General features: G+C 52.7%; 8 protein-coding genes across 8 annotated transcripts; 4 read left to right on the top strand and 4 right to left on the bottom strand.

Moving 5' to 3' along the window:
* Positions 1-2,704: 2,704 nt before the first annotated feature.
* On the bottom strand, positions 2,705-3,046 carry AYL99_11721 (hypothetical protein; the record flags this gene model as incomplete). The annotated part of the gene is made up of 2 exons (XM_018843226.1): positions 2,705-2,860; positions 2,948-3,046. The coding sequence occupies 2 exons, from the start codon at positions 3,044-3,046 to the stop codon at positions 2,705-2,707; spliced, it is 255 nt and encodes an 84-aa protein (XP_018687553.1).
* A 1,276-nt stretch (positions 3,047-4,322) lies between these two features.
* AYL99_11720 (hypothetical protein) lies at positions 4,323-5,603 on the top strand (the record flags this gene model as incomplete). Its single annotated transcript, XM_018843225.1, has 1 exon — positions 4,323-5,603. One exon carries the CDS (start codon positions 4,323-4,325, stop codon positions 5,601-5,603), a length of 1,281 nt encoding a protein of 426 aa, XP_018687552.1.
* Positions 5,604-7,921: 2,318 nt separating this feature from the next.
* AYL99_11719 (hypothetical protein) lies at positions 7,922-8,260 on the bottom strand (the record flags this gene model as incomplete). Its single annotated transcript, XM_018843224.1, has 1 exon — positions 7,922-8,260. The coding sequence occupies one exon, from the start codon at positions 8,258-8,260 to the stop codon at positions 7,922-7,924; it is 339 nt and encodes a 112-aa protein (XP_018687551.1).
* A 1,841-nt stretch (positions 8,261-10,101) lies between these two features.
* On the top strand, positions 10,102-12,024 carry AYL99_11718 (hypothetical protein; the record flags this gene model as incomplete). The annotated part of the gene is made up of 2 exons (XM_018843223.1): positions 10,102-10,474; positions 10,685-12,024. 2 exons carry the CDS (start codon positions 10,102-10,104, stop codon positions 12,022-12,024), a joined length of 1,713 nt encoding a protein of 570 aa, XP_018687550.1.
* A 1,268-nt stretch (positions 12,025-13,292) lies between these two features.
* AYL99_11717 (hypothetical protein) lies at positions 13,293-15,392 on the bottom strand (the record flags this gene model as incomplete). The annotated part of the gene is made up of 1 exon (XM_018843222.1): positions 13,293-15,392. One exon carries the CDS (start codon positions 15,390-15,392, stop codon positions 13,293-13,295), a length of 2,100 nt encoding a protein of 699 aa, XP_018687549.1.
* Positions 15,393-16,878: 1,486 nt separating this feature from the next.
* AYL99_11716 (hypothetical protein) lies at positions 16,879-17,418 on the top strand (the record flags this gene model as incomplete). Its single annotated transcript, XM_018843221.1, has 1 exon — positions 16,879-17,418. The coding sequence occupies one exon, from the start codon at positions 16,879-16,881 to the stop codon at positions 17,416-17,418; it is 540 nt and encodes a 179-aa protein (XP_018687548.1).
* Positions 17,419-22,034: 4,616 nt separating this feature from the next.
* Positions 22,035-23,081, top strand: AYL99_11715 (hypothetical protein; the record flags this gene model as incomplete). The annotated part of the gene is made up of 1 exon (XM_018843220.1): positions 22,035-23,081. The coding sequence occupies one exon, from the start codon at positions 22,035-22,037 to the stop codon at positions 23,079-23,081; it is 1,047 nt and encodes a 348-aa protein (XP_018687547.1).
* A 649-nt stretch (positions 23,082-23,730) lies between these two features.
* Positions 23,731-24,906, bottom strand: AYL99_11714 (hypothetical protein; the record flags this gene model as incomplete). The annotated part of the gene is made up of 2 exons (XM_018843219.1): positions 23,731-24,659; positions 24,735-24,906. 2 exons carry the CDS (start codon positions 24,904-24,906, stop codon positions 23,731-23,733), a joined length of 1,101 nt encoding a protein of 366 aa, XP_018687546.1.
* Positions 24,907-25,941: the final 1,035 nt, after the last annotated feature.

The following is a 25,941-nucleotide window of genomic DNA, read 5'->3' as shown; positions in this document are numbered from 1 at the left end:
ATAGCATACTGCGTCCGGAAGCGAGAGCGCGACGAATTTTGCGTCTCGTCCGGTTAAGGAATGGTCTTTTGGACACGCCAAGAGCGCCAATTCAGCTGGGACAGTCGACTCTTGCTGGGCATGCCTCCGGGTCACTAGTCCAACGATACAATATACCATCATTCAGCACTTGAATAAGCAATATAATGGACGTCTTCATGTCGAGAGAGTCGAAAATTCCGAAATAGATGGCTTCTAAGCGGAAGATTGGCGGGAAATGGTCTCGTCTGTGCCGATCCGACACACCTGGAGCTCGACCCCCATCCATAACCATCACCACTGGTGCCTATGACTTCGCGACTGGTAGGCAGCTAGAAAGAGGGAATATGATCTTCAGTAGACATATAAAATGGAGGAAGATATAAGATTACGCGGACGGTATCGTTATCGGCGACGGGTTAACTTGGTCCTAAAAAACCGACTTGTCACGATTACACTTCGCCCCGTACTGAAATCACAAACAAAACCACACCGAGCTCCTCAGGTACGCTTAGGGCAGTCTCCTCAGTATACCTTCGAAGCGTCCAGCCCGGATACCGACGCGATAGGGCCGTCGACGCTGGCAAATCCGGTCGTAGTGCACGACGCGAGTTTCCACTAACTACGCCCTAGACGAGCACATCGAGTATATCACTGACCTCCTCCATTCAGTCGCTCCGTCGGATAACCATCAGAACGCGAATCCGACGCGAATTGACCAAGTTAGTTTTGTCCACGCCGTCGATTTTGGGGCCAAAAGTTCAACCACCGAATTTCGACACTAAAACAACGCTATCGTAAGGGTAGTGTCACAAAATGCACAGAGCTATGCGTGAAATTGCTCTCTGCGATGTGGTGCGGGCGTGGGAGTAGATTTTGTGGCACCGAGGGCCCCCCGAGCAGCCGTAACGCTTACCTGCTCTGGGCGGTCGGTATTTGGTGGATTGTGACAACTACGCCATGCACTTTGCTGGCGTCCCAGTCATCGCGTGAGACGACGCCCTTGTCGACACCCTCCTCCATCATTGTCCATGACCTCTTCGCAACCTCCACAAAGCTCGCTTCTGGGGAATCTCAATCGCTTTGGGATACCACCCTCCCAGTCTTTGACCCTTCGAACACAACTACAAGGCCTGTTCGGTACTGTGGCCCAGAATCAGCCACCGAAAACAGCCCTTTCCAACAGCGGCAGCAAGGGCCTCAAGCTCCGGGTCCTCCGATATCTCAAAATCAATCTCCTTACGCCAATATCCAGTACACGCAATCCCAGACACAACCTCAACCGCCGACACAAGCGCAATGGATGCTGGGGTCAATGCCTCGATTACGGCAACAGCTATCATATTTTCAACCACAATTCTCTCAGCAGCCTGAACAGCCTTTGATGCCCCAGCAAACAGCTCGCTACGACAAAAGATCAATTTTGGCGCCTTGACCTTCCAAAGGGGCGTCGCTACGCCCTTCCAAATTGACAAGGAAAGTGTCGTGACCGACGGCCAACGCCTTGACTTCTCGCATGCAGCGCCCTCGTCACAATCACAAAAGCTCCCCTTTTCCTGTTTTCCCCGACCGCTTCAACCTCTTCTCAGCTCTCCTCTCCTTTGACTTTCTCTGCATAAATGCAGGATATGGGTCGTGGCAACATCAACAAGGCCCTTCGAGCGCTGGCAGTATTACTCGCTGAGAAAATACGGCTGAAGCAAGATACTACAGACTTCTGAAAATCTGCGACAAGATCCATCTCAGATTTAATCCATTCGTTCATTCATTTATTGATCCATCAGTGCTCTACTTTGGCAAATTGGGTTTCTGAGGCCACATGTCAGCTCGCTGACAACGAAAGTGACTCGCCCATGACGTTCCTGCAACGGTCCTGGTGGAAGACGCAGAGCCTGTGCATTGAACGGCTGTTTCCAGAGTCTCAGAACTGAGCTTGTCCCCAGCAATCCTTGTTTCTCGAGCTGTGCTGCCTGCTGCATTCACGCGCTCTGGACTGCTGGCTCCTTCCGAGCTGCTTGGGCAGGATATTTTCTGCCGATGTATAACCGAGACAAACTGAGTCGAGACTCGTATTCTGCCGTGGTTCAGCCCAAATTCTTGGCAGCTGCTCCCACCGCTGAGCTTTTGACTGGTAAATCTCCGTTCTCGTTACGTTGTCTCCCGAAGCCTCGTCAGCTGGGACACCGTTTCGGCCTACGCCACCGGCCGACCTCGGAAATGGGAGGCTTCCAAAGAACAATCTTGTCAGGCTCTGTCATCGTCCAAGGTTGTGCCTGGGGGAGGCCAGTGCTTCGACCTGGCTGGTGTGCTGTCACTTCTGAGCAGCCGAGTGATGACAGGTCCTGCGGCACTTGATACTAATGTGAGCTTCTTTCTCGAGTTCACACCGCGCCGTGGAGGCAGGAAATAGAGATCGTTGCTCGGCGCTGGAGGCATTGATGAGAGGAATTTTGCCCCAGGCGGTCGCCGAAGAGGTGTCGTTTCTTGTCTGAGCACACTCGCTCGTTTTGATTTTCTAGAGCGGGTGACGGTTGACGGGTGGGAATGATGCTCCTCTCGGGAGATTTGGTCAAGCAGTGTGAATCAAGCCAGGTGATTACTCTCCGGACAGCCATGGCGGAGGATGTCCCAAGGTAGGATGAATTCTGCATGACCGACAAAGACAGCAGGTTGACATTATCCGGGTTCACGGTAGGAGGTTTCTCCTCCATGCTGGGTGCTCGGGGTGATGGGGGATGAAATGGAGTGGCCCAATGATATTTGCTCGGGCAGGATTGGGTCGTCGATATTCGATGGTCAGTTTGAAAGTGTCTCCACTCAAGTCAATCCAGCCATTGATGTACTATAAGACTAGCGTCAGTGGCCACATTACACGGAAGAGCGAAAGGTAGCCGAACTGCATACACACCTCCCCCAGGTCTCAGATTACATCGTACTCAGGTAAAGCAGCCTCTGCGCAGTCTCGGGTGAGGAGTTCCTTCTCCTCGGGTGGATCGTGGTCCGCGACGGGAGGTTGTCGTTCCGCCATGCTTTTCTGCACGCTCAAATGGGATTTCCTTGAACTTCTAAGTTCCTCTCTGAGTGACAACTGGCATGACTGTCTCCATGGCAAAGTTGACGACTTGGGCTGTTACTCCGAAATCAATCATCCGGTTGCGTAAGCGGTTGGGGGTGAGGCTGAAGGCCGCAGGAGAGGGCGTCTGAAGCTGCATTCGTCCTCGGCGAATGCTTTGACTGTCAGGCCGAAAGAGGAATTTCTCCCCGGATCAGTTGGCCATACCATCAGCAATATTGACAGCGGCACCAACTTCCCCGCCGAGAGAGAGGGGTCCATCGAGGGTCCGCTTGGTGTATTCACAGGTGGGGGCGTCGGCGTGCGGAGTGCGGGTCAGCCTGGGCCCCATACCCATGTGTCGGTTGACAGTAGCTGAATTTCGCGTGTACGCGGCCTGGATCCTGGCCTGGCGTTCAGCACGGCGCCGCTCAGATCGCTCCTGCCATTCCTTAAGCTTGGCTTCATGGAGCTCGATGGCAGTAAGAAGTTTCCCGAGTGAGTGGTAAGGTGCCCTGGAGACTTTGAAGTCGAAGAGGCTGTCAGTTCGCGGTGAAACAAGCCTCCTGCAGACGACTCTTCTCGGAGGCGAGGAGGGGGTCAAAGCCAGCTTTGTTGGGGGTGTCATAATCCGCCACCTTGGACGCAGCGACTGGCATGACCTTCTCGAAGTGGGCCAAGATCCCATTGTCATGACGTAGATGAAGTTCAGCCGTCGCCATCAATCAGCGGGTTTGGATTTGCAGGAGGTACTTAGAGAGTGCCAACAGCCTCTTGCCGCCAAAAGAGCCGAGCAAGAAGGAACGAATGGCAGTCAGGGGCACGTCGAAGGTTTTCGTAACCAGACTTTGAACCGGGCTCTTTGCTCAAGACATACGCGAGAAAGCGTGGTGCTTCCAGGATGTCTTGACCTCGACTCACAGCGACAATCTCGGACATCTTGTGACTCCTGAAATCTGGCAGCTGTTGACACCTGGTGACAGGTCTTGGGTTTCAACCTCAGTCTTTTACTCGCTGAGCTGCCATCTTCTCGCTCCACGCATTGACCGCCTGTAACCAGCCATAGGAGGGGTGGCCCAACATCAACTTCGTGATTGGTTTCCGGGGTCGTCGAGGTCTTTGGGTCGCTGGTTCGCTGTGGTCGGCGAAAGGGCATAAGAATAGCACCTCCCCCCAAACTGGTTGCTGTGCCAAACCTTCCTCTACGCCCCTCACTTGTCCCAGTGACTTCCCAACTGCTAAGTTTCTGACCATGGGCGATTCCGCCTCGTTCGATCTGTCATTGGATACTCCCATGGAGCCTGCAAGGCCCGAGTCGGTGCTTCTCCCGCCGCCACCACTGGAGATCTCTCCCACACCCGAAGACCGATGGCGTTGGGGCAACCTTAAGAAAGAGGCGTTCAATGGCCGAAATTGTCTAGCTTTCCAGCAGTTGATCGTTATCCTCATACTTACTATTGTCCCGAAGACGGTGGGCATCAAATGGAACAAAGACATCTTTGAACGCCTTTTCTTTCCAGATGTCCCCACACGATCCAGGAGGTTCTACGTGTTAGAGTGCCTATTTCAAATGACACAGAAAGTGCATCTACATCCCAATTTCACCGAAGACTGCCTCCGCAGCTTCATAGATCCAGTCCTACGGGTCTCTGGAAAAAAGACTTGGAGTATGGAGCCATTCAGCTGTCAGTCAGCGACCTTTCCGGAAATCAGCTTAGTCCTCCAGCGCTTGAAGATTCTTACGGCTGAAAAAGAAATTCTCGAAGATCGGACTATGATCCTCTCCGCCTTGTCCATCCAGCGCCGAGAAGAGGGGCCTCTCATGGTGCTAGCTGAAGCGATACATCCCCTACTGGAACTACACAATGAGTTTGGAAATACTCTCGACCCCACATACATGACTATCATCGCTTGCGCCCGGAGCCAGGGATGCACTGGTTTACTCGAGCACTATTCTCAAACGTCCGAAGGCGAGTTCCTCATCTGGAAGGCGGTCCAAGAATTCCAAGAGGTAGAATCGTCCAAGGTTCGACTGGCTTTGCTTCTCACCTGCTACCTTGTCCATCTTTATGCATTCGGAATCGGAGAAGACATTACACAGCCTCCATCCTTGCCCCGTTCTCTTAGTCGCGCAGGGCTTCTGGTATATCAAGAGGCGGTGACTACATATGCGATAACTTTTGGTTTGGTCAAAGAGCTCCTCCGCTTCGCACCGGGATTCATAGAGTTCCACTCCAGCGCAGGACAAATGTGGTACAATTTCTGGGAATCCCGATACCCCCAGCCCAACAGAGACTTCGAAAACCCGAGAGCCGTGCCGAAGGCCCTTCCACGCGGCCCAGAAGCTCTTCCACGCGTCCGAGAAGCTCTTCCCCCCATCCCAGAAGCTCTTCCCTCCATCCCAGAAGATTTTGTACCAGTTCACGAGGTGTCCTATTTTGATACTGGCCCCAACGGGTGGAAGGAGTCCGTCAGCGACTTCTTCAAAGACTGTCTCTACTTGGGCAAGTCCAAGTTCAAAGGCAAGAGGTAATCTGCCGCACTTCGTGAGCTGTGCAGACTGGCCTCTGGATGATCCTGTTTTCAGACAAGAATGGATCGCAGAAGGATGTGACTTTATGGGATGACGAATCATGATAGGAACGGGACGGTAAAGGGGATGGGGGAATCGAGGGCGCCTTTCAGGACGGACTCTGAAGAGTTAGGGTGCTGTGGGATTTGGACAGGTGGATCAGGGATTCCGGGGATATTCATTCGTGCTGATTGCAAAAAGTTGATTCATGTATTCTTTGGATTGTTCATGATTTTGGATTGATGACACTCGTTTACATGCGGAAAAATGGGAGAAGGCACAGAAAAAAAAGATGAGCTGCAGCGAGCGAAGCTGGCGCAGTAGGGGCGTGGCGAGATTGACGCGTGTACTTGTACTTTTGTTTATTTCATAGGTCAATGAAGTCAAATCTATCGCTATCATCTTGATGAAACTCTCGTTCCCTCAACAGCAATGCTACTTGTTGTATCCCTTACTTCGTCGGTGGGAGACACATTGGTGCAGTCAATCAACCTAGCAGGCTTGATGGGGGAAGGAGTGTGGGCGGCTGGGGGCCGATCCGGGGGGGCAGATTCTCGGATTCTTAATTGGAGACGCCTAAAAATTGAGGGCGCGTTGGGGCCCAACAAAGCCCAGGAAGCGCCTGCCCCGGGCGCCAATGCCACCGCCTACCTTCCCACCAGCCCGAGCCCAACGCGGCACGTTGCCCCCTAAATAAAATGTAAGACCCAGGACCCGGACGCCCCTCTACGGCCAAACGCCCGGCTATGCCCAACCCGACCCGACGCCCAGACAGCCAAACTCGACGCTACAGGAGTCCAGGAAAATATGCAAGAAGCCCAGGTTGGCGCCTAAGAAGGTCTGTCCAGTGCCCAGAGAGCCCGTGGAGCCTTGGTCGCTGCCCATACGATCCCCTGGCGGATCGAACCTGACCCTCGTCTACAACACCCGGCGGAGCACATTGACAAAGACCCGAACCATCAGCCAGGCACTGAATGGGTTGATAATAATGAGTGCATACATTCTCATTTTCCATCTTACTGCATCAGACTCTCCGACACCAGAGGTATCACCATTTGCAAGGCATCTCGACAAGAGACACTTTGAAGGGAACTGAGACATGGTGTCCACGCTCTTCCCTGTCCGTGTATTATTTCCCTGACACAAAACAGGACCGCCAACTTGAGCGACACCATGTGCGTGCCTCTGACCGGACCCTCACCCTGACCCCAGCAGCAGTGTTTTCCGAAAAGCAGGGAACTTGACAAGTTTGCAAGAATCAAAAGTGGGAACTTGACAGGTTGCAAGAATCAAAAGTTGGGCTCTCAACAGTGTGGCCGTCCGGAGAGTGCCCGGTAGCGTAGGCGCTAATGCAGAGTTGGGGTTCCACGCTACTGCAGATGTAATCACCATCACAATGAGCAATCCAATCGAAGGATTCGCAGGAATGCGCGCTAATGGAAAAAGTAGGCAGCGCTAACGCAGGGAGTAAGTCACTTGATTCCCTGCTTCTTGAATTGCCGGGGCGCCGACTTTTCAACAGAGTCGGAAGCAACTCCCCCGGTCGACCTTCGAGGGAAATTCTCTGTCGGAATGTGTGAGGCTGCAAAGGTGTGGCGCGGCGGGTTTGATTGGCCACGCATGGCTCAGTCTCACGCGCAGGCGTGGCTTTGTCTTTCCGAATACTTTGACACGGCATGAGACTTGTCAGCCATTTATTGGACGCGGCGCCGTGAGCAAACGATGCGTCGGCTGGGGAGGACCGAGAGAACTCCCTCCGCAGATGTCGGTGGTTCTTGTGTTGATGAGAAATCCCCAGCTGCACAATGGGGTCTAGATACGGTAGGGGCTCGTTTCATTGCGTCTTCTATCTGCACGTCCTTTGACCTTTGTACTGATTTCGCTTGTCGACCTCATGTTGGTCTGTAGATGGGTCGGCAGGCACGGAAGTGTTGTGTGTATATAGCAAAGCACCATGCGCCCGAGCGCACGGCGTGTCACAAACGCTTTGCAGCAGACTGGACATGTGGTATTATTCAAGCACGCTCTGTTCACGGTTGTGGCACGCGTCGGCGTCTTCCGGCGCCATCGGCCACAGCTTCAACGTGGGCTGGTCCCGCTGTGTCGTCGTGGTCTGCTCTGGATGGAAGCGGACTGGGTTTGCAAAGGCTGGCACGGAGGTACTTTATTGAGCTGATGTATCGACGACGGGGGGGCCGGTTGGTGGAAGTTGGGATCCAAACTGTGTCATGGCCACAGCAGCGCATTGTTCATGTTGTTACTCATTATCTGCTGGCTATTCACGATCCCCAGCAACAGATCCCTGGTGCAGTGGTGTACCCTTTCCTCTTTATCTTGCCCAGAGCTTGTGCTTCTGCCATAGCACCTCGCCCTCGATGAGGAGAGTCCGGCCCATCTCGATCGCCACCATCGGTCTTGTCCTGGTCGCCGTTTGTGCTGAGGAAACTCAGACACGACAGAAGGTTTCCGGAAACGGATCTCTTGTGGCCCGGGGCGCCGTCATTGCGCTTCTTCCTGGCTGTACCGTCGATATCATGGGGCGACCGAATAGGCTCACGTAGTTCAAGAGCAACGACCATACTAGGACTTTCAGTGGCCGGGCCGCCCGCAAAGAGCATGATTGTGGCTCCAGTCTTTTGGATTGACGTCTCCAGCAAACCGACTGCAATACTCAGGGCGACACTAGTACAGTGAAGTGGCCTGCGGTCATTCGCGACAGGCCAAGGTTCTTTTCTGCAGCTGCTCCATTGAGTTGGTAATCTGGAACTCAGCTTGCTGGACTGGGAGGAGGAACCGTGCAGCAGGGCCCATCGGTGGGTGTGGTTGTCCTTGCATTCGTAGCACATTGGGTCTGAGGCCTTAACTAGGTCCAGTAGTGTATCACTTCACCATGTTCAAGGATCGTTCGTCGGCTGCCATGATTTCCTGCAATCCTTTGCATCCCTCCAACATGGACAAGTATAGCCTGGCAACTCCTCTAGATCTGTACAGCGTAGTACGAACAGGAGGAGTGTGGAGTAACCACACTCTCCATGGTCCGTTCCGGAACCTCCGTGAGGGTTTTCCAGATGAGGGACGATGACCAGGTATATAAGATGTCCACCGTGAACTATGTCCTTCGTAAACGTCCTGACAGGGGCAAAGTCGTCACATCGTCTCGTCCACGACAAGTTCGACAGCACCGGCACCCTCGTACCCAATGAGCTCGCCCACCTGCACAGCGATTGCGCACATCCGTTACCTTTAGTCGGATTGAGGAACGAGAATGGTGTCTCTTCGGTGATATTGCGGTGCCGTCGCTTGAACCGAGCACTCTTTCTCCCACCAGGAGAGCAAGGCAATCTGCGAATACAGATCAGAAGAGCCTGATGGCTTCAACTTTGACAATGGCCAGATGGTCCAGCGAAGCGTTACCTCAGCTAGTTTTACGGTCAAAGGTGAATGCATAGCCACGCTTCTGGTGAAGACAGATAACGTGGCTTTGGCGGATTTTGGCGGATTATTCGGCTCCCGATTCCTGCGTCCGCGCGCTGACAATCACCCTTTATATGCCGCCGCCCCCGGACTTGACTTCCAACAACTTCATCTCAACACCATCAATCTCCTCGCTGAACGGCCTCAATACCGTCGCTCTGTGACATTGAAATCATCTGCGAATACCCTTCCCCACAAGTTAGGGAACTGCGAACTGACGGATTGCAGGACCCTGAAAACGCGCCTGATCCGCCTGAACCCTTCTCGATTCCTGAGATCAATATCTCCCTCCTCCTCCTCCACCTCCTCCTCCTCCTCTCTCTTGGTCTCTGAAAGACTGCTGGCGTTGGACAAGAAAAGGTGGAACTGTGGCATCACAAACCCAAGCCAGCCTGGCAGTCAAAGTCGGCGTGGGAAGACCCAGTTGGCAGCCATTCGTCGCAGACAGTCGAGTGCAGGCTGGGTCTCTGTGACTGCTGGCAAAATATACCTGTTTCGCTACAATACCTCTCTACACTTGTGAGCAGCCATGGCGACGTCTCTGGTGCCCAGCAGGCAATCCCCAGGACCGTTCCCAGGATCACCTCCAAGCCCTCCTTCAGGATACAGGATCACCTACACGATTACCTCCATGGCCAACCCGAGAGCCACCTGCAGGATCACCTTCAAGACTACCATAGGATCCCGTCCTGGGTTCAGGATCACCTGCAGGGTCGCCTCCAAGGCCACCTGTAGGATCACCTACAGGATCACCTTCAAGGCTACTCCAAGGACCACTTCCAGGATCACCTCCAGGATGTAGGCTCAGCTCCAGGATCAGCTCCGGGGCCACCACTAGGACAGCTCCCAGGCCCGTTGAACCCTGCGCAGACTCTATTTGCTTCGCTGGCGCCTTGAGGAGTCCCAATGTGCTCACCCCTCACAGCCTAATTTATCTATACACCTACGCATCACGTTCTCAACATACTTAGCCATCCAGTCCAGCATGTCCAGCGCCTCTTTCAGCGACTTTTCAAAGCTCTCAATCTCCGTGAGAGCTGTCGCCATCCTGCCCTCCCACCCTTTGGCGTACCCGATCGATCGCCTCCAGACCCGCGCGGTCGGCCTCGCCGTCGTTGACGGTTTAGGGGATGGGAAAGAACATCGCGGAGTCGGCTGCGCACCCGCAGCTCACACCCACGGGCGACGACTATCGGGAGGCCGCTTCAACACATCTCAATCTTCTCGCGCACATCGAAACTCGGTCCATCAGCATCTGCGCAGAAACTCGATACTACACGCACCGAACAATTTCGCCATCTGTGTGGTGCAGGACCTGGGCACCGGCTCCCAGAGGATGAGCCGGCTGAAAGACGCGTGTAAGAAGGATGCCGGGGGTTTTCACGGAAGGCACTGCCAGGGGCTTTGGCACTCAACAGCTTAGATTTGTTCGTGCCATTCGACACCCAGATAGCTAGACAACATTAATCCATCAATCATCTCATTGAGTATGCAAACGCTTGCCAAATGGTAGCATCATTACACAACCTTCCGCTCTTTCCTAACCAGTCTGAATCCGCATTTCACAGCTGGTTTGGCGAAGTTGACAGCGAACCAACATCCGCCAGCCGACCTGGCAACAAGAGCGCAGTTGCAACCACACCAGACACCGGTGCCTCAGTTGGACGTGATTCCATCCACGCCACGCTCACCTCAACCTCAATCTCCCATGTCATCTGTGCGAAGAAGTGAGGCTCTGCCTCCAGTTGATCAGGGGGATATACGACTCGCCTACTCTCTTGGCCAATACCTCTACAAAAGAGCCACATTCAGTCGACGACAGAGCATCACTTCTCATCAAACACGAATCGAATTCATAGTCAACAGATACAGCCTACAAGACGGCCACCCGGATCAATACGCAGCTGACGCCGAACCTACCTACCCCGATTCGTGGGTGACAAACATCACTGCCTTACGAGAGGCCTGTCAAGCCCTGGCCAGACATACGTCGAATCTCAACCACTTGCTGCGAGAGGGTACACCCGCACCGTCAGCCGCAACGCAAGATATCGACAGAGAACGTACGGAAGAGGTGCAGAGACAAGAGAGCCCCATCCACATGCGGAACACACAGGAAGGATCGGGGGAATCTCCATTCAACCAGGCACAACAGCAATGGCTGGACTATTTCACGGATCGAGTGATCTCCGCCACAGTCCGGAGAGCCCTGGCACAAAGCACAAATCCTAATACACAACCACGAGAACCCCAGCCATTCGGACAGACTGGCCCATCCAGAGGACCGCCCGCGAGTTACCCCCCTCAAGGAACGCCTATTGGGGAGCGGATAAGGCCAGCAGATATTGGATTCTTCTACCCCAATGCCCCGTCCGAATGGGGTGGCGACACTACCATCACGAAGGACGACAAGACCTACTACCGCAGCGTACAGGCATTCGTGAGCCGTGTACAGGCCCTGGCAGTCACGAGAAGCCCCGCAGCCATTCGTTTGACGCTGGAATCTTGCCTGAGAGGCGAAGCCGAATCCTGGTGGACGAATGAACTAGACAACGTTATGAGGGTAGGCATTGTCCAGAGTCCAGACGGTGTCGAGGAATGGTGCAAGGCACTCGAAGATCGGTTCAAAGAGTCGCCATCGGACGCATTGAACAGACTGAACAGCTTCAAATACACAATATTCGATGCCCAAAAGCGGAAAAGCCCGATTGCATATATGGCAGAAGTCATCAGCGCCGCTAGGGCATGTGGATACGACAATGAATATTCGATGGTGCTTTTCGCATGGAATGAGATTGATATCCAATTGAGGGAATCAATTGATGAACCGGGTCCAGGGACGACAGTGGCCACCTTCATGGATACGCTTCGTCAAAAACACGCCAATTGGTTCGACAAGGCCACATAATACTGCAGATGTCAGTACCGAGGGAACAGTTCGGGATTATGAGGCCGCCAGAAAGGATACGGCCAACGAAACACGAATTAGCCTCACAACGACAAGCGCCTGGTGGTGATGGACAAGGAGATCGATCTAGGGTGCATACGATGGCGCCTGAGCAGGGGGAGGCGTTGACGAGAGGGATCTTGGAGTTTCGGCACAGGGTGGATCAACAGGGGGGGCGAAAGCACAACTTAGCACTGACCTGGACATTGACATAGACAATGCCAGATCGATAGGTACGTGCAGATGCGCGGATGTGATGGAATTGGCTCGGGGCGTGCTTCTGGACGTCGGCGTGGACGGCGAAGAGCTACGAGGGGGTACCACAGGCGCTTGGTGTTGCTCCATGTCGCGATCCAGGGAATCGGAAAATGCTTTTTTACGTTGGCAGGAAGAGCGCGGTGATCACACGCTTGCTGACATGGCGTAATATTGTTTTTCGTCCGAGTAAAGAATTTTGTTCAAAATCACACGCTTCAACCGTCAAGGTAGTGAGAGAAACCTTGATTATCTTCAACACCCACTTGTCGATCTTGGCCCAGCTCATCCTCGATTGGTATGCAATTGTCCCATCCGATAATGCCTGTGAACCTTTCAGTCGATGCCGATGGATGTTGACTTTGTGCTTCCAGAAGCCAGTCTTTCACGCAGGCTTCATCCACTTTACCTCCCCAACCACTTGGCTTTTTTCTCTTTTCACATCGGATAGCACCTCTTTACAGGCTTTTCAGCACGATTTCGCGCATTCACAGAGGGGTTCTAGATTGATTCACCGTCAGAGCAACATTTTCAGACCGTGATAACTCACGGGGATGGAGAGTGTTGAAGCGTGCTCGATTCCGCCAAGGTTTCCCATACCAGGTAGGCAGAAATTGAATCCCCCCCCAGACTGCTGCTCGTACTTTTGTCCCGCTTCAAGTTATGTTGACCAGTACTGCGGCGGCCAGGATGAGGTGGTTCGACACTTTCAGACACAGACATTTGAGAAAGATTGGCAAGCGAAAGCGTAGGTAATGAACTTTTTGATTGAAATCTAAGGACAGAACGGATGCTGAGCTATCTACCTTGCCACAGCTGCACGCGCAGCCCCGGACAGCCTCCCCCTCGCGAGAACAGGCAGATGTCCTCGTTCGCATGCCCATTGCTTCTCATTGTGCCGTGACCCGTCTCTGCGAGACCCCCAGCCCAATGATTCGTTCCGGTGAGCTCCATCGCTCCATAGCTCGTTTCGTTCAATCACCTGTGGCGGCTGCGGATGGTGTGGCGGTAGCTGAGTATGTAGCGGTTAATGGAGTCTCATGGGTCGAAACCGTTTGGGCGTCTGCCTTTTCGAGGCGTGTCAGCTGAGCCAATCCGAACTCCCTCACATCGGAAGGTGGCATCTCTGCGTATTCCCTTGCGAAGTCCTTTTGTCCTCTGGTCCAGAGGCTGGTTACGGCCGTTTCCACAGCTTTCCTGTCCCTGGTTGCGCCCTCCCGAACGATTTGCGCAGGATCCATGTCTGCCACCAACTTCCAGTTGAGCGCTTTGAGAAGTGTTTCCTGGAATGCCTCCGGCTTCAGAACGGTTTGGACAGGCGATGCAATACTGATATTGGAGGGCAGTAGTTCATTCAGCGCGCCCTTGAATGTATCCCACAGCTCCTTCATGACCCCGTCAACCGAACTTTGCATGTCCGCTACGGATCCGGAGTTCACGTCTTTGAGCCATTTGTCAACATTCTTGTCTGTCTTCGATGCGGCGGTTCTCAGGATGGTTTGGACATGGAAAATTCCCGCAGCGCTACGTTCCACGTCTTGATTCGGACGGCTCTCGGTTTCGGGTGGCGTTGTGTTGTCGTAAGAGAAGTCGTAGACACGACCGAGATTGAGATTCTCACTCATGTCGTTTACGCATCCCCATGGAACGAATTCCAAGTGCTCATCACCGAGTTTGTGACGAAGGCTGGAGAAGGTCAGTTCGGCCTGGCGATCGGAGGGTTCGCACGCTTTTGCAGTGTGCTCTGTTCTGATATGCTGGTGTAGTTGATTTATCGAAACGAATCCCTTATCACAGACGTTACAGACGACTGGTGCACTAGCTTTTTCAACCCATCCGTTGAAGGCCCAGGCCTTTTCATCGAATTTGTCGTCCTCCGGCAATCGGTTCGAATCGTTGAGGTCTTCCTCCCGAATTGTATCGTTCCAGTTAGCCTCCTGGTTGTCAGGGTCGCAGTCCTCGTCGTCCTCGTCTCGCACATCCGCATGCTGGGCTTTCTGGGTGTTTCTTTGATATTGGCCTCCGGCGCGTTTCGATTTTTCCTGGTTGAGTTGGTTCTGCGGACCTGACGGTTCGTTTCCTGACGTGATGGATCCTCTCGTTGGAAATGAAACCTGTTTTATCGAAGAATCGTTTGATCCGTAGGGTTGGCTTGCATTAGCATTGAAGTTCATTCCCCGTGATTGGGTTTTGCGGCTCCAATTCGTACTCCATGGGCAGTATTCCTGACGGTCGCGAAATCCGGAGTTGGCTCCACGGTCCTGACCTATGAATGCTTGGGCGGCTTCGTCAAACCAGTTTGCTTGCTTTCGGCGAAGTGTTTCCATGAACGTAGCGACTGAGGTTCCTGGTGCCGGTTCGTCGATTGAGTTCCTCAGGCGGATGTCGATCCTATTCCAGGCGAATGGGACGAACGCGGACTCGTCGGAATCGTATCCGCATGCTTTAGCTGCGGCAATGACTTCCGCCATATACGCAGAGGGACTCCTTCGTTTCTGGGCGTCAGTCATTGTGTATTTGAGCGAGTTCAGCTTGTTCAATGCGTCTAATGGTGAATCTTTGAAACGATTTTCCAGGGCTTTGCACCATTCGTCTACCCCGTTTTGGCTCTGAACGATACTGATGCGACTGATATTGTCCAGCTCTTCGTTCCACCAGGACTCTGCTTCTCCTCTCAAGCATAATTCGAGAGTCTGACGGATTGCCGCGGCGTTCCTTGTCACAGCCAGAGCCTGAACGCGGTCAACGAAGGCCGGGAGGCTGCGGTAGTATGTTTTGCCATCCTTGGTGATGGTGGAATCCGAGGTCCATTCGGTGGTGACATTAGGGTAAAAGAAGCCGATCTCCGTAGGTTTGATATGATCCTCATATGTAGGTGTCGGGACGGATGGTGTTCTGGCCGGTTGGCTGGAGGATTGTGATTGAGTCCGGGCGGGTTGGATGCCAGCCAGGGCTGCCCTTACCGCATCATCCACGGATCTCTTGATATCGTCGGAGAAGTTCCGAAGCCATTGCTGTTGGGCTTGGGTGAAAGGCGATCCGGCATTGCTTGCCTCTGCGAGCTGGTTGGGCATGGTGTCTGCGAGACCGGGTGGGGTATATCTGTTCCGTCTCTTCCCTTGGTGTTTCACCTGTCGATCGGAGCAGGTAATTGAGGACTTGTGTGTCCGTAACTAGTTTTTGGCAAGCTTTCCTGAGTTGGGAAATGTCAGCTGCCCACTCGTCTGGATAGGTGGTAGGGTCTTCCGGATCATAAAGCTCTGCCAATTTGCCCGTTGGTAGGGAGTATCGTCTCACGACGAAAGCGATACGTCGATGATGCTTCCTGATCTGGGGGCGTTCAGAGAAGGAATTTCTTTTGACGAAGTGCTGGGTGAGTCTGTGAGCCAGTCGTATGGCTTCAGGATCGATTGGCGGTAGCGCCTCGCTTCGGCTCACTGCCATAAGAGGTTGAAATGCTCTTGCTGTAGGCGTGGTGTGGTCGGAGGTGAGGATGTGGTGAACAAATTGCGATGGGTGAGAAATGGTGGTAGGTGTGGCCACGGCTGGGCTTGGCCTGCGCCCTTGTGCCCTGATTGCCTGGAGCTGGTTGCTCCGGTGTCAACCTCGCCGTCTCTGCTGGTGCCGCGGAACTGCTGAACGTAGTTTCTTACTGGTGAGAAAACAGGGAGATTAGCAAGCGTTGCTACCATTTGGCAAGCGAATTTTCTCGCTGTTGAGAACTGCGTTGCCGCTCGGTCCTGATGTTTGGTATTGGGGGCAAACGCCTGAGAAACCGCGAATGTCACTAGCGTTTTCCTAGAGAGGAAGAAGGAGCCGCGGCACAGACCTTGTGTAGAGTCAACTTGCACACAATGACAGACTCTGGCCAGTTCCAAATACAGCACCCCTGCAAAGGTCACCGGAAAAGCCCGTTTGATTAATCCATAATTTACTACACTTCAATCCCCCTTGATAGAATCCCTCCTTCGGTGCAAAACGTGGCGTGAATCATTGAAAAATCTATGATTGGGTGGAAAATGATGGGTTGCCCGGCGACTTTTTGCCCACCTAATGTGTCAGAGAGCCTTGGAGTGGGATCGTTAGACGGAGAGCCAGAGGGTTGAACACGTATCTTGATTTGTATAAAGCTGTCCTTGAGACATCGACTTCTCGCACTGTTGAGGGCTTCCCCAGCAGTGCGAGAACTTGAGACATCGATTCTCGCACTGTTGAGGGCTTCCCCCAGCAGTGCGAGAATAGAGGTCCTATTTATCTCTTTCTGTATGTGCCTCGTGGGGGGTCGCCTTGGCGCTTGGGGGCCGTTGGGCAAGGAATAAATACAGCCTGATTCTCTGCATCTCGCTCTTCCCCCCTCTTTCTCTTTCGCCTTCCCACCCAGCAGTGTTCCCCTACATGGGCATCAAATCAACCACCTTCTTCACGCCGTATCATCAATATCTCACTCTCCATCTCTCAGCTCGGCACTAATCTTCGCAAGTCAAGGACCATTCTTCGAGACTTTTCCAGCTTTTCCACAAGACAGTTCGGCGGCCCTCAGACCCCGGCATCCAACCCAACATGGGTACCCCGGGCCAGCAACCGCCGGCAAAGCCATCTGAAGGATCTCAGTCTGCGTCTCAACAAGAAGATCCATTGGTGGCAGACATCCTTCACGACTGCAACATCACCATAGGACTGGAGAGCGAGGTGTCGCGCTGGAAGGAGATGAATAACAAGACGCAGGAGGCGTTGAAGGATCTGGCGGTGGCGGACTCGTTTACGAAGAAAGTATGCGAGGGCCAAGGGTATAACGACCAAGAGTGCGTTGTGCCCTTGGCCCTGCTCCGAGCGATATGGTCCTTTCACAAGATAAGGGTCCTCGAGCTCGTGCAGGAAGAGCTCGCCGTCGCCGGCCGTATCGCGAGGCCCCTCCTTGAGTGCAAGATTCTCTTCAGGCGCGACAACGTCTTGGATGTGGTAGCGGCACTGAACCGCAATGACGGGCTCATCCCCAAGGTTCTTCATATCATTACCGTCATAAGCGATTGTCAGGACCTGCTTAACTCCGCGAGGGAGACCACTCACATGTACAACCACGTCCTTGTGAACTGTCCCTGAAGCTTTCGTCCATCTGGAAGGAGAATGGTCTCCGAGTTGTCGTTCTCCATCTGGTTCGCAACCTTGAATCCTTTTGCGTCCGTCGCGCTGGATGTTGGTTGCGTCAACGTGCGGTCGAGGTATCGGACACCACCCGGGAATGAGTTACGGGGGAAAACATTTGCTTCCACGAGTGACTTTAGGTGGCTCTCCTGGGATGTTTCCCAGGCGAGTGCTGTGCCTAAGCTCTGGACCATGTCTCTTAGAGACCTTATCGCTGTGTCTCCCCAGCCAGTCAATTTTTGTTCCATAGTCGCTCGTTATAGCACAGAACAACTTGGTTTTTGGTCCAGCCTGGTCATAACTCATCCGTGTCCTTTCACTTTGCGCATAACTCCTTTTGTGGCTGTCCTTGTGCCGCCCATAGAGCTGCCCTGATATCGATCTTGCGTCTCTCACTGGATTAATTGAGGCCCAGGTGTGACTACGATAGTGTAGAAGCCCTGGCCTTATGATACTCGCTGACGGAAGAGACAATGCCTGTCGTGATTCTACACTTGACACCTGTGGACGGCTCAAAATAGGGTCTCACGGTTGTATAGAAGCGATAATGTAGGAGGGTTTCGCCGACATCGCCCCAGGAGCTGGAATACTTGAAGCAGTCCATCGCAGTGATGACCTTTTCCGGAACTTCATCGACATGCTGCTGGCAGAGATTGAGAGCTTCAACCTCCCCTTCCGCCCGAATGACACCTTTTTGCTCGGCACCGAATCTGTATGGCAACACGAAGAAGTTAGTTAAAGGTTTAGTTAAGCCTCTCCTCGATATAGTTAAAGATTTCGTTAAACGTTCCCCTCGATATAGTTAAAGATTTCGTTCAAGCTCCTCAACTAAAATCTCTTCATTTATACTTTTTATATACCACCAATACCCCTTATTTGAGCCTTGATGTGGAAAGCCGTATCCAACATCTGCTGCATACACAGCTAATATTTCAGTTCCACAATAGTACTGTGATGAAAAAGTGATTCGAAATATTTCGGTGAGGTTCCCGTATAAATTCGGTCCCACGAAAATATGTGCCATTCGGGCGGAAGGGGAGATGACAACCTCGCGATTCTTCCCCCGGCGTGAGATGCTGTCGTACATTCGGATCCCGTCACCGACGGCGTAAATGTCAGCGCGACAGTCGAAGTGCCCCAGGATCGTGTCGCAGACTGTCGACCGACGCCTGCCAGACCCATTACCTGCGGCCTGCGCAATTTCCAACGGAGCCAGAGCTGATTCGGGGGGATTGGAGCTTCGTGCCGTCCCGGAACCATATGGCGGCTCCCCAAACCCTCTCTGGCTCTCAACAACAGCGCTCTGCAAGAGGGGGAAGAGGCGCTCGGAGTGTGCCGGAAGACGACTTCGAGGATCGCCCGATCCTCGACCGGCTGCGGTTCTACCTGACTTCATCTGCCTCTCTCTGGACGACGTGCTTTACAGAAAGCTGTTGGCGACGTCCATCCGTTGTGGACATCCTTTTGCTAACAGCGATGGAAGTGCAGTCGAAGATATGCGTTACCTGACGGCAAAGTCCACGGACGGGTACCAGCGACCTGAGCAGAGGAAGCCAGATGAAGACCAGACTCTGCCATTCTGCGTTGGTGAGAGGAACGGGGATTTGGATACTCCATGTCTTGACAGTGCCACAAGATGTCGGCATTCGGGTTGAGAACCAGTTGGGCTTGTATTCTTGCTATGTACACCAGCTCTGAATAGGACTTGGACTATACCGCAATGCCTATGAACTTCGCCATGTAGTGTGTTGTCAATAGGATTCCATTCACTCCTTATCAGCAGCACCAGAACAAGTTATATGCAATATGATCGGAGTATCGGCTTTCTTTTCTGTCGCAGCATGTGGGCCACAAGTGGTGCTTCCGTCCATTATCACAGTCCGCCCTTACCCGAATCCATGCTCCGGGTGCACTCCTCCTTCGTAGGACTCACTGGCCTTCATGGGACAGTTGCGCGCGGCATTGTTACACTGTCATCTTGTTCAGACAACTTTTGTTGCCCGAGACAACGCAACTTTGAAGAAATCATACCCGTCCCAGAACGACGAGGCAAACGCTGTGTTGGATGTGAGATTCGATCTGCCCGCGCGAACGTTCTTCGAATCCTGCAACGGGGTAAATTCCAGCGCCAGGGGAATGTCGTGGACCGTAAGCATACCAGCAAGGCTCTCACAATTGCAACTTCGCACACTATACCCGGTTTTGGTCTCTCAAAGATCTTGCAGGTAACTGCGAAGAAAGAAGTCTCCGAAGTGTCGGCGTCTTTACGTCCTTAACAGACGTGAAACAGAAACTCAAAGCAGGAAACCTTGGTTGTCGTACTTGGCCAAATGTCAAATAGACTGTGAGGCGTGAGCGTTCTGGGACCCCTTGAGGCGCCAGCGAAGCGAGTAGGGTCTTTCAATGGTTTCAATAGGTCTGGGAGTCGTCCTGAAAGGTCGTCGGACACTCGGTCCCGGACGTTGCCCTGGGGTGGGACTTGAAGGTGATCCTGCCGGTGATCCTGGAGGTGATGGTGGGGATCGCCTGCTGTCCAGCAGGGACAGGACGATTGCCGCCCACAAAGTGTATTGATATTGTAGCCAAGCGGGTATGTCATGCTGTTACTCATAGAGACCTGCGTCCGACTGATGACGACGAATGACTGCCCACTGGGGCTTGCCATGCCCATCTTGACTGCGAGTCTGACCAGGGTCTGTGATGTCACGATTCCACCTTTTTCTGTCCAACGCCAGCAGGCCTTCAGGTGCAAAGAGAGAAGGAGGAGGGAGAGATTGATCGGAGGAATTGAGAAGGTTTCCGATTGACCAGGCGCGATTTAGAGGTTCTGCAATCCGTCAGCTTTACAGTTCTACCTTTCCCACCTCTCCCATAATTCTATAATGTATAAGAGAGGCTGATCATAGATGATTTTAACGTCACAGAACGATATATTGAGGCCGCTTAACGAACAGAATGATGGTGTCGAGATGAAATTGTTGCAAGTCTAGTTGGCGGGCGGCTGCGAGGTGGAAATGGCAAGGTTGCCGGTAAAGCCAGCTCAGCTCGCACTTCGCCAGATAAAGCAAAGGTGAAGAAATCATCCAAAGCAGAGTCTGATAGCTGTTGGCCATGATTATTAGCAAGGAATGTCGCTCATTCAACGGGATTTACTCGAGTACAAAACACTGTGACATCTAGAGTAAGAAGCTGTTCGGTCTTTCTCCAGCCATAGACTCTCAAAAAGGACAATGGAGAACACGGGTATGACGGAGCCTACCACTGCCTACGATAATAGATTGGCGAAATATCATGCCAGTGAGTATGTCTATTTGCATCATGGACAATCCTGATTAGTCGCCTCTACAGCTCAATACAAGTTATGAAGAGAAGACCCCGGCTGGCCTAAGAGTGCAAGGCATCATTTCTGGTTACGCAGTGGGCACAGCATTCCGTACATGCCTTGGGCGAGTAGTTCGAAGGACACAGAGTTCAAAGTCAACCGTTGGTTCGACAATTTCTCCCAGGTCCATCCTTTCCAGACACACACCCCTGGGCGAGACTCGAAGAAAGTGCGAGTCACCTACAGTTCTCTCTTGATGAGCGACGGACTGATTGAAAACATCAAGAAGACCGGAAAGCTGGATGATTCACTTTCGCTGCAAAGTACGATGCATGCAAACCCTTATTCCAGAAAGTACATGCCGTCTTTCTACCACCACCACCTCCTCCGCCGAAGCGGGACGAGGTGAACGAGGCGGTAACGACGCTTCAGATACCATCTCTGATACTGAAGAGCCTGCCTCCGCTTCCACGGACAGAGTTCCAGTTTCCCTCCCGGATAGTTTGTGGTGACCCATGCTAACCTCAACGGATGATTTCTGTGCAGTGCCATTCTCCTGTCTCATAGAGTTTGCACCTCTCCTGTTCGTCGCAATTCTTCGTTCGCGCCGCAGAACTCGGTCAGGAGAGAGGAGTCGGGTTGGTAGGAAGCGTGGGTGGCAAGACTCGGAGGTTTCAAGACGGTTGAAAGAGACATCTCACTATCGCTGCATCGATAGGGACACTCTGTTATTGCATTCCAAGAAAGGATGAAAAGTGTTCTCAACCACTTCTGAGTTCTGAGCAGGTACCGCCGCAAATCCGCAGGCCAACTCGCTCAAAATCCGGGAGGCTCGCATCTGTGGCATATAAGCTCGTCTTCATGACGTTCGATCGATTGGAATGGTGGAATGAAGTGAGGCTACTTAAATTAGTTAGCATGGTTAATCACCGCCAACCAGGAAGCTGCCTGTAGTGTCCGGGTCTGGGCATCGAACTTAATCCTCGTAAGCTCACTGGAAGTGATAGTTGTATCGCGCTTTGAGCTCGGATTGAGGGAAGTTGTAGCACGAGGGATTATCTCAAAGGTCGCTGGATCGGCAGAGAGGATGATATGGTGGCGGCGTAGGAGCGCTGTTGCCTACGCCGTCACGTGCTCACCTGGTCATCTCAGTTTCCACGGATTTCCATGGATTTTCAGATGCTCTCCAAGGCGCGACAAGCTGCCTCACCGCAGTTTTGTTTTCTCTCAATCAATTGTTGCACTTCCAAGAATGGCAGACCAGACGCCACGAAGCAGTCATGATTACAATTCCTTCTCTCAGAGCCAGTACCTCGCCATGTCGCCTTATTCTGACGGGCCCGGTCTCAGCTACCCAGACAGCGATGGTCAAGTTGGGCATCAGTTTATCAACAGTTTCGCAGGCGACTCACCAAGCTACACACCAGTTCAGGCAACGTCAGCAACTCTTCGCTTTTTGCCTCCCACCTCTGTACCACAAGTCTCGGTCTGGAGAAATGGCACAATTCGTCGACGTCGACTACTCCCTCGTCCACGAGCACTCCCCTCAATGGATGGCACAGAGTGTCAGATTTCCCTCAAAGAAGATACAGTGCTCTCGAAACCTGCTCTACCACCGTTTGAGAGCGATCGTCGCCTCGATGAGTTCCAACAACTCGCTCGTCCACGAGACTCCCCTACAATGGAGGGCACAGAGTGCCAGGATTCTCCCAATGAAGACACAATGCTCTCGGAACCCGTTCTACCACCGTTGGAGGGCTATCCGGATGTCCACGAGTTCGATGAGATGCTGAAGCGCTTTCTCCAGGGTCTCTCGCCCGCAAGGCAGGAAAAGACCATCTTTCCCGCGCGACAGGCGGCGGAAATCAAACGCATTCTCATCGACGAGGCAGCGGAGATAGGGTCGGTCTCCTACAGGAATTGGGTCAGGAAGGCGTTTACATTGGAACATGATGACAGCGAAGTCTCAGAGCATCTAAGAAAGATTTGCAGTAACGGAAAACCCGTGGTGGTGCAAGAAAAGTTATTCAAGATTCTGACCAAAGCACACAAACAGTGCCAGCACGGCGGAAAGGTTAGAACCTTTGCTGAGGTCAAAAAAGTGTACTCGCGGGTTCCCGAAGTACTGGTCGACAGATTCATCAAGATGTGTCCGACGTGCTACATACGCGAAGAGATCCATATCCCGTCTCCTGATCCAGTAAAAGTTCCTGAGACGAATACGGAAGCACATGTGCCACAGGCGATATCGGCGGAGATACATGCGTGCATGTCCCTATCCCGTCTCCTGAATCCCTGAATCAGTAAAAGTTCCTGAGACGAATACGGAAGCACATGATGATGGTCCAGCATCCGACGTGGCCGCACCTCAATGGGATCGACCAGATCGGCCCAACATACTTTGCGGAGGAGGAAATGCTGCCTTGTGTCTTCCGCGACCTCCCCCAAGCTTTCTGGATTGGAAGACACACCGTCCGGCGGTGTCTGAGTTTTGCTTTGTTCCTAACTTGGGGATGGAAGATCAGGTCCGTCCTCCTCGGTTTTCATTCTCTCGGGAGGGAGACTTTGCAGAGTTGTTGAATGACACTGTGTTTCCATGCAGGGCTGCCTGAGAGGTATTTGATCGCTGCCACCGTCGGAATAGATATGGTATTTCTCAACCCATGGGGTTGGCAGGCCGGTCCAGGTAGTTTTCAACCGTCTTTGGCAGCTTTCCTGACGATTCCCGGAGCCACACGTCTGTACGAGCCGCTCCCTTCTTAGTCGTGACGCCGCAGGTGGAATGTTCGTTTATGTATTTGTTTGTTTAATTATTCGATAGAACCGCGTCCAGGATGTTGAACCTGGACGTCAAAGAACTCATATCACATTTCGGCGTTAACCGTTGTTCACTCAGCTCGTGCAGTCGCTCCCGTGATACTATCACCATACAGCAGCTACGGAGAATCTCAATTGGGCACTGAAGACACACTACGCCATGAGCGTCCTTTCACCACCCCGTGTTCTGTAAGATAGCTCTGGAAGCTGGAGCGCGTTGCGAAGCGAACTTGTAGGGGCTCGGTGTCTCGAAACAGCGATACTTTTGGCAGGCTGGAGAATTCGATAGTCGGCGGCCCATCTCTTGCATCGTATTTAGGAACTGGGTCTCCAGGCTTGTCGCCATCGAGCTCGCTTAGACCGAAGCCTTGGGGGAACCAAAGATCTTTTGTCCCCAGGCGGAATGCCTCGGCCATCACAATATCATCTCCTTTCTCAAATCGGTCGCGGAGGGTTCGGGTTAGGAGTTTCTTGTCCTGATACTCCCAATCAGGCCAGTCGTCTTCCACCTCGGGGTAATCGTCAAACCTCTCCGGGCCCAAGTAGCGATCCACCACGATCCAAAAGCTCTTGTCAATTGGATGGAAGACAAGATGAATTGCACTATAACCATCGTCACCGTATGTTCTCCCTTTCTTGTTCCAGCAGAGCAGCCTTCCCACAGGGAGGCCGAATCGCAGAGGGAGAACACGTTCTTCGGTATCAGCGTCGCACTCTATTTGAAGAGCTGGGACGAACTCGTGAATAAGCTTCATTGACTTCTCATCCTTCTCATGTTTATCGTCAGGGTCAGATGCGTGCGCAGCTCTCATTGTTCTTAATGAACCACCTTCCAGGAAAAAATCGTGAGTTTGGGTCTGGAGGATAGGTGAACTCGAAACACGATTTTCTCGCCAGTCTCCCATAATCTTTCCGAGAAATGTTCTAAAAAATATTTCGTCGTCTTGGGTGAAGTCGAACCGGTGTAGCCATTGCAGAAGTTCTTTGAGATCACATTTTCCGTAGAATGGAAGACTGTACGCATCTTGAATCCTGCTCAGGATCCTTTCGCACTCAATCTCTGCCTCCTATATCATCACCCGGTGGCTGGGAGGAGGTACATAGCTCGGCTGATACCAATTGCAACGTTGCTTACTCCGCAGATCGAGAAATTCGGGCTGGTGAAGTTTGATGGAATTGACATATTCGAAGGCGTCGGGTGGTAATATCGCTTCTTCTTTTGCTTTCCCTGTAGAAGACATCGCTTCTTCCTTTGCTTTCTCTGTCGTAGGCATCGCTTCTTCCTGTATCATCGCTGTAGGAGACATCGTGGTTTGACTCTCGCCGGACAGGAGAAGTGTCACCCGGGCTTCCCGGCCGACAACACCCCATGGGGCGAGTGGCCCCCATCAGGCGCTTGGCCCCCATGGGGCGAAAAGGGCAAATGGCCCCCATGGGGCCAACGGCCCCCAATGCCAAGTCGGCCCCCACAAGGTATACACAGAAAGAGATAAATAGGACCTCTATTCTCGCACTACGGGGGAGGCCCTCAACAGTGCGAGAAGTCGATGTCTCAAGGACAGCTTTATACAATCAAGAATCAAGATACGTGTTCAACCCTCTGACTCTTCGTCTAACGATCCCACCCCAAGGCTCTCTGACAATTAATTGTCATGAATGACAAGCATATAAGCTGAGAGGTCCAAGATCTGTCATGAAATGACAGGATTCTTAGTCTTTTTGGGCGATCCCCAAGGGGCTGTGTACCTCTTCCTGACAAGAAGAGTAGGTGGCACGAGGGTAATGTCGACTTGCAGGACGAATGGGGTTCAAGTGACGCAGGGAGTTTGGTGACAAGGGGAGGCAGGAGTGAAGAGATGACAAACGTACAGAAGTACAAGAGTAAGTATTTACGAGCACGACAATGCAGAACACGTAGGCAATAAAACAAAGAGCTCGAATTCCTGGAGTGCCGGATGCGGATGTGAATGTGAATTCCACGAGAACAAAGCCCACATCACCGGATTGGGAAATGTTGTTCCGGGAGCACCGCATTCGGCGTGCACGTTCCTTCACCAGCCATTTCGATCTGTGACCCATGAAACAGAGAGGGAGGCCATTGTGTTTGTGTTGCATAGCAACAGGATTTGGCTGACATTAGGTTGAGAATCGTGCGTTACGCCGCAATCCAAATCCCACAACACTGAAGCCTTTGTTTATGTTCGGTGATCCGTAGTCACGTGATACATACCTTCACACCTCACATTCTTGCCTAGCAACCCCGAGACGATGTTGTGGCCAGAAAAGCGTGTTCATTGACGCCGGGACATTTGTTCCTTCTTCTTCAACACGGAAGCATTTTA

Source organism: Fonsecaea erecta (genome assembly GCF_001651985.1).
Source record: "Fonsecaea erecta strain CBS 125763 chromosome Unknown Scaff15, whole genome shotgun sequence".
In the NCBI taxonomy this organism is placed as follows: Eukaryota; Fungi; Ascomycota; class Eurotiomycetes; order Chaetothyriales; family Herpotrichiellaceae; genus Fonsecaea; species Fonsecaea erecta.
Note: the sequence above shows the minus strand (reverse complement) of the source record. Positions and strands in the feature narration are given on the sequence as shown.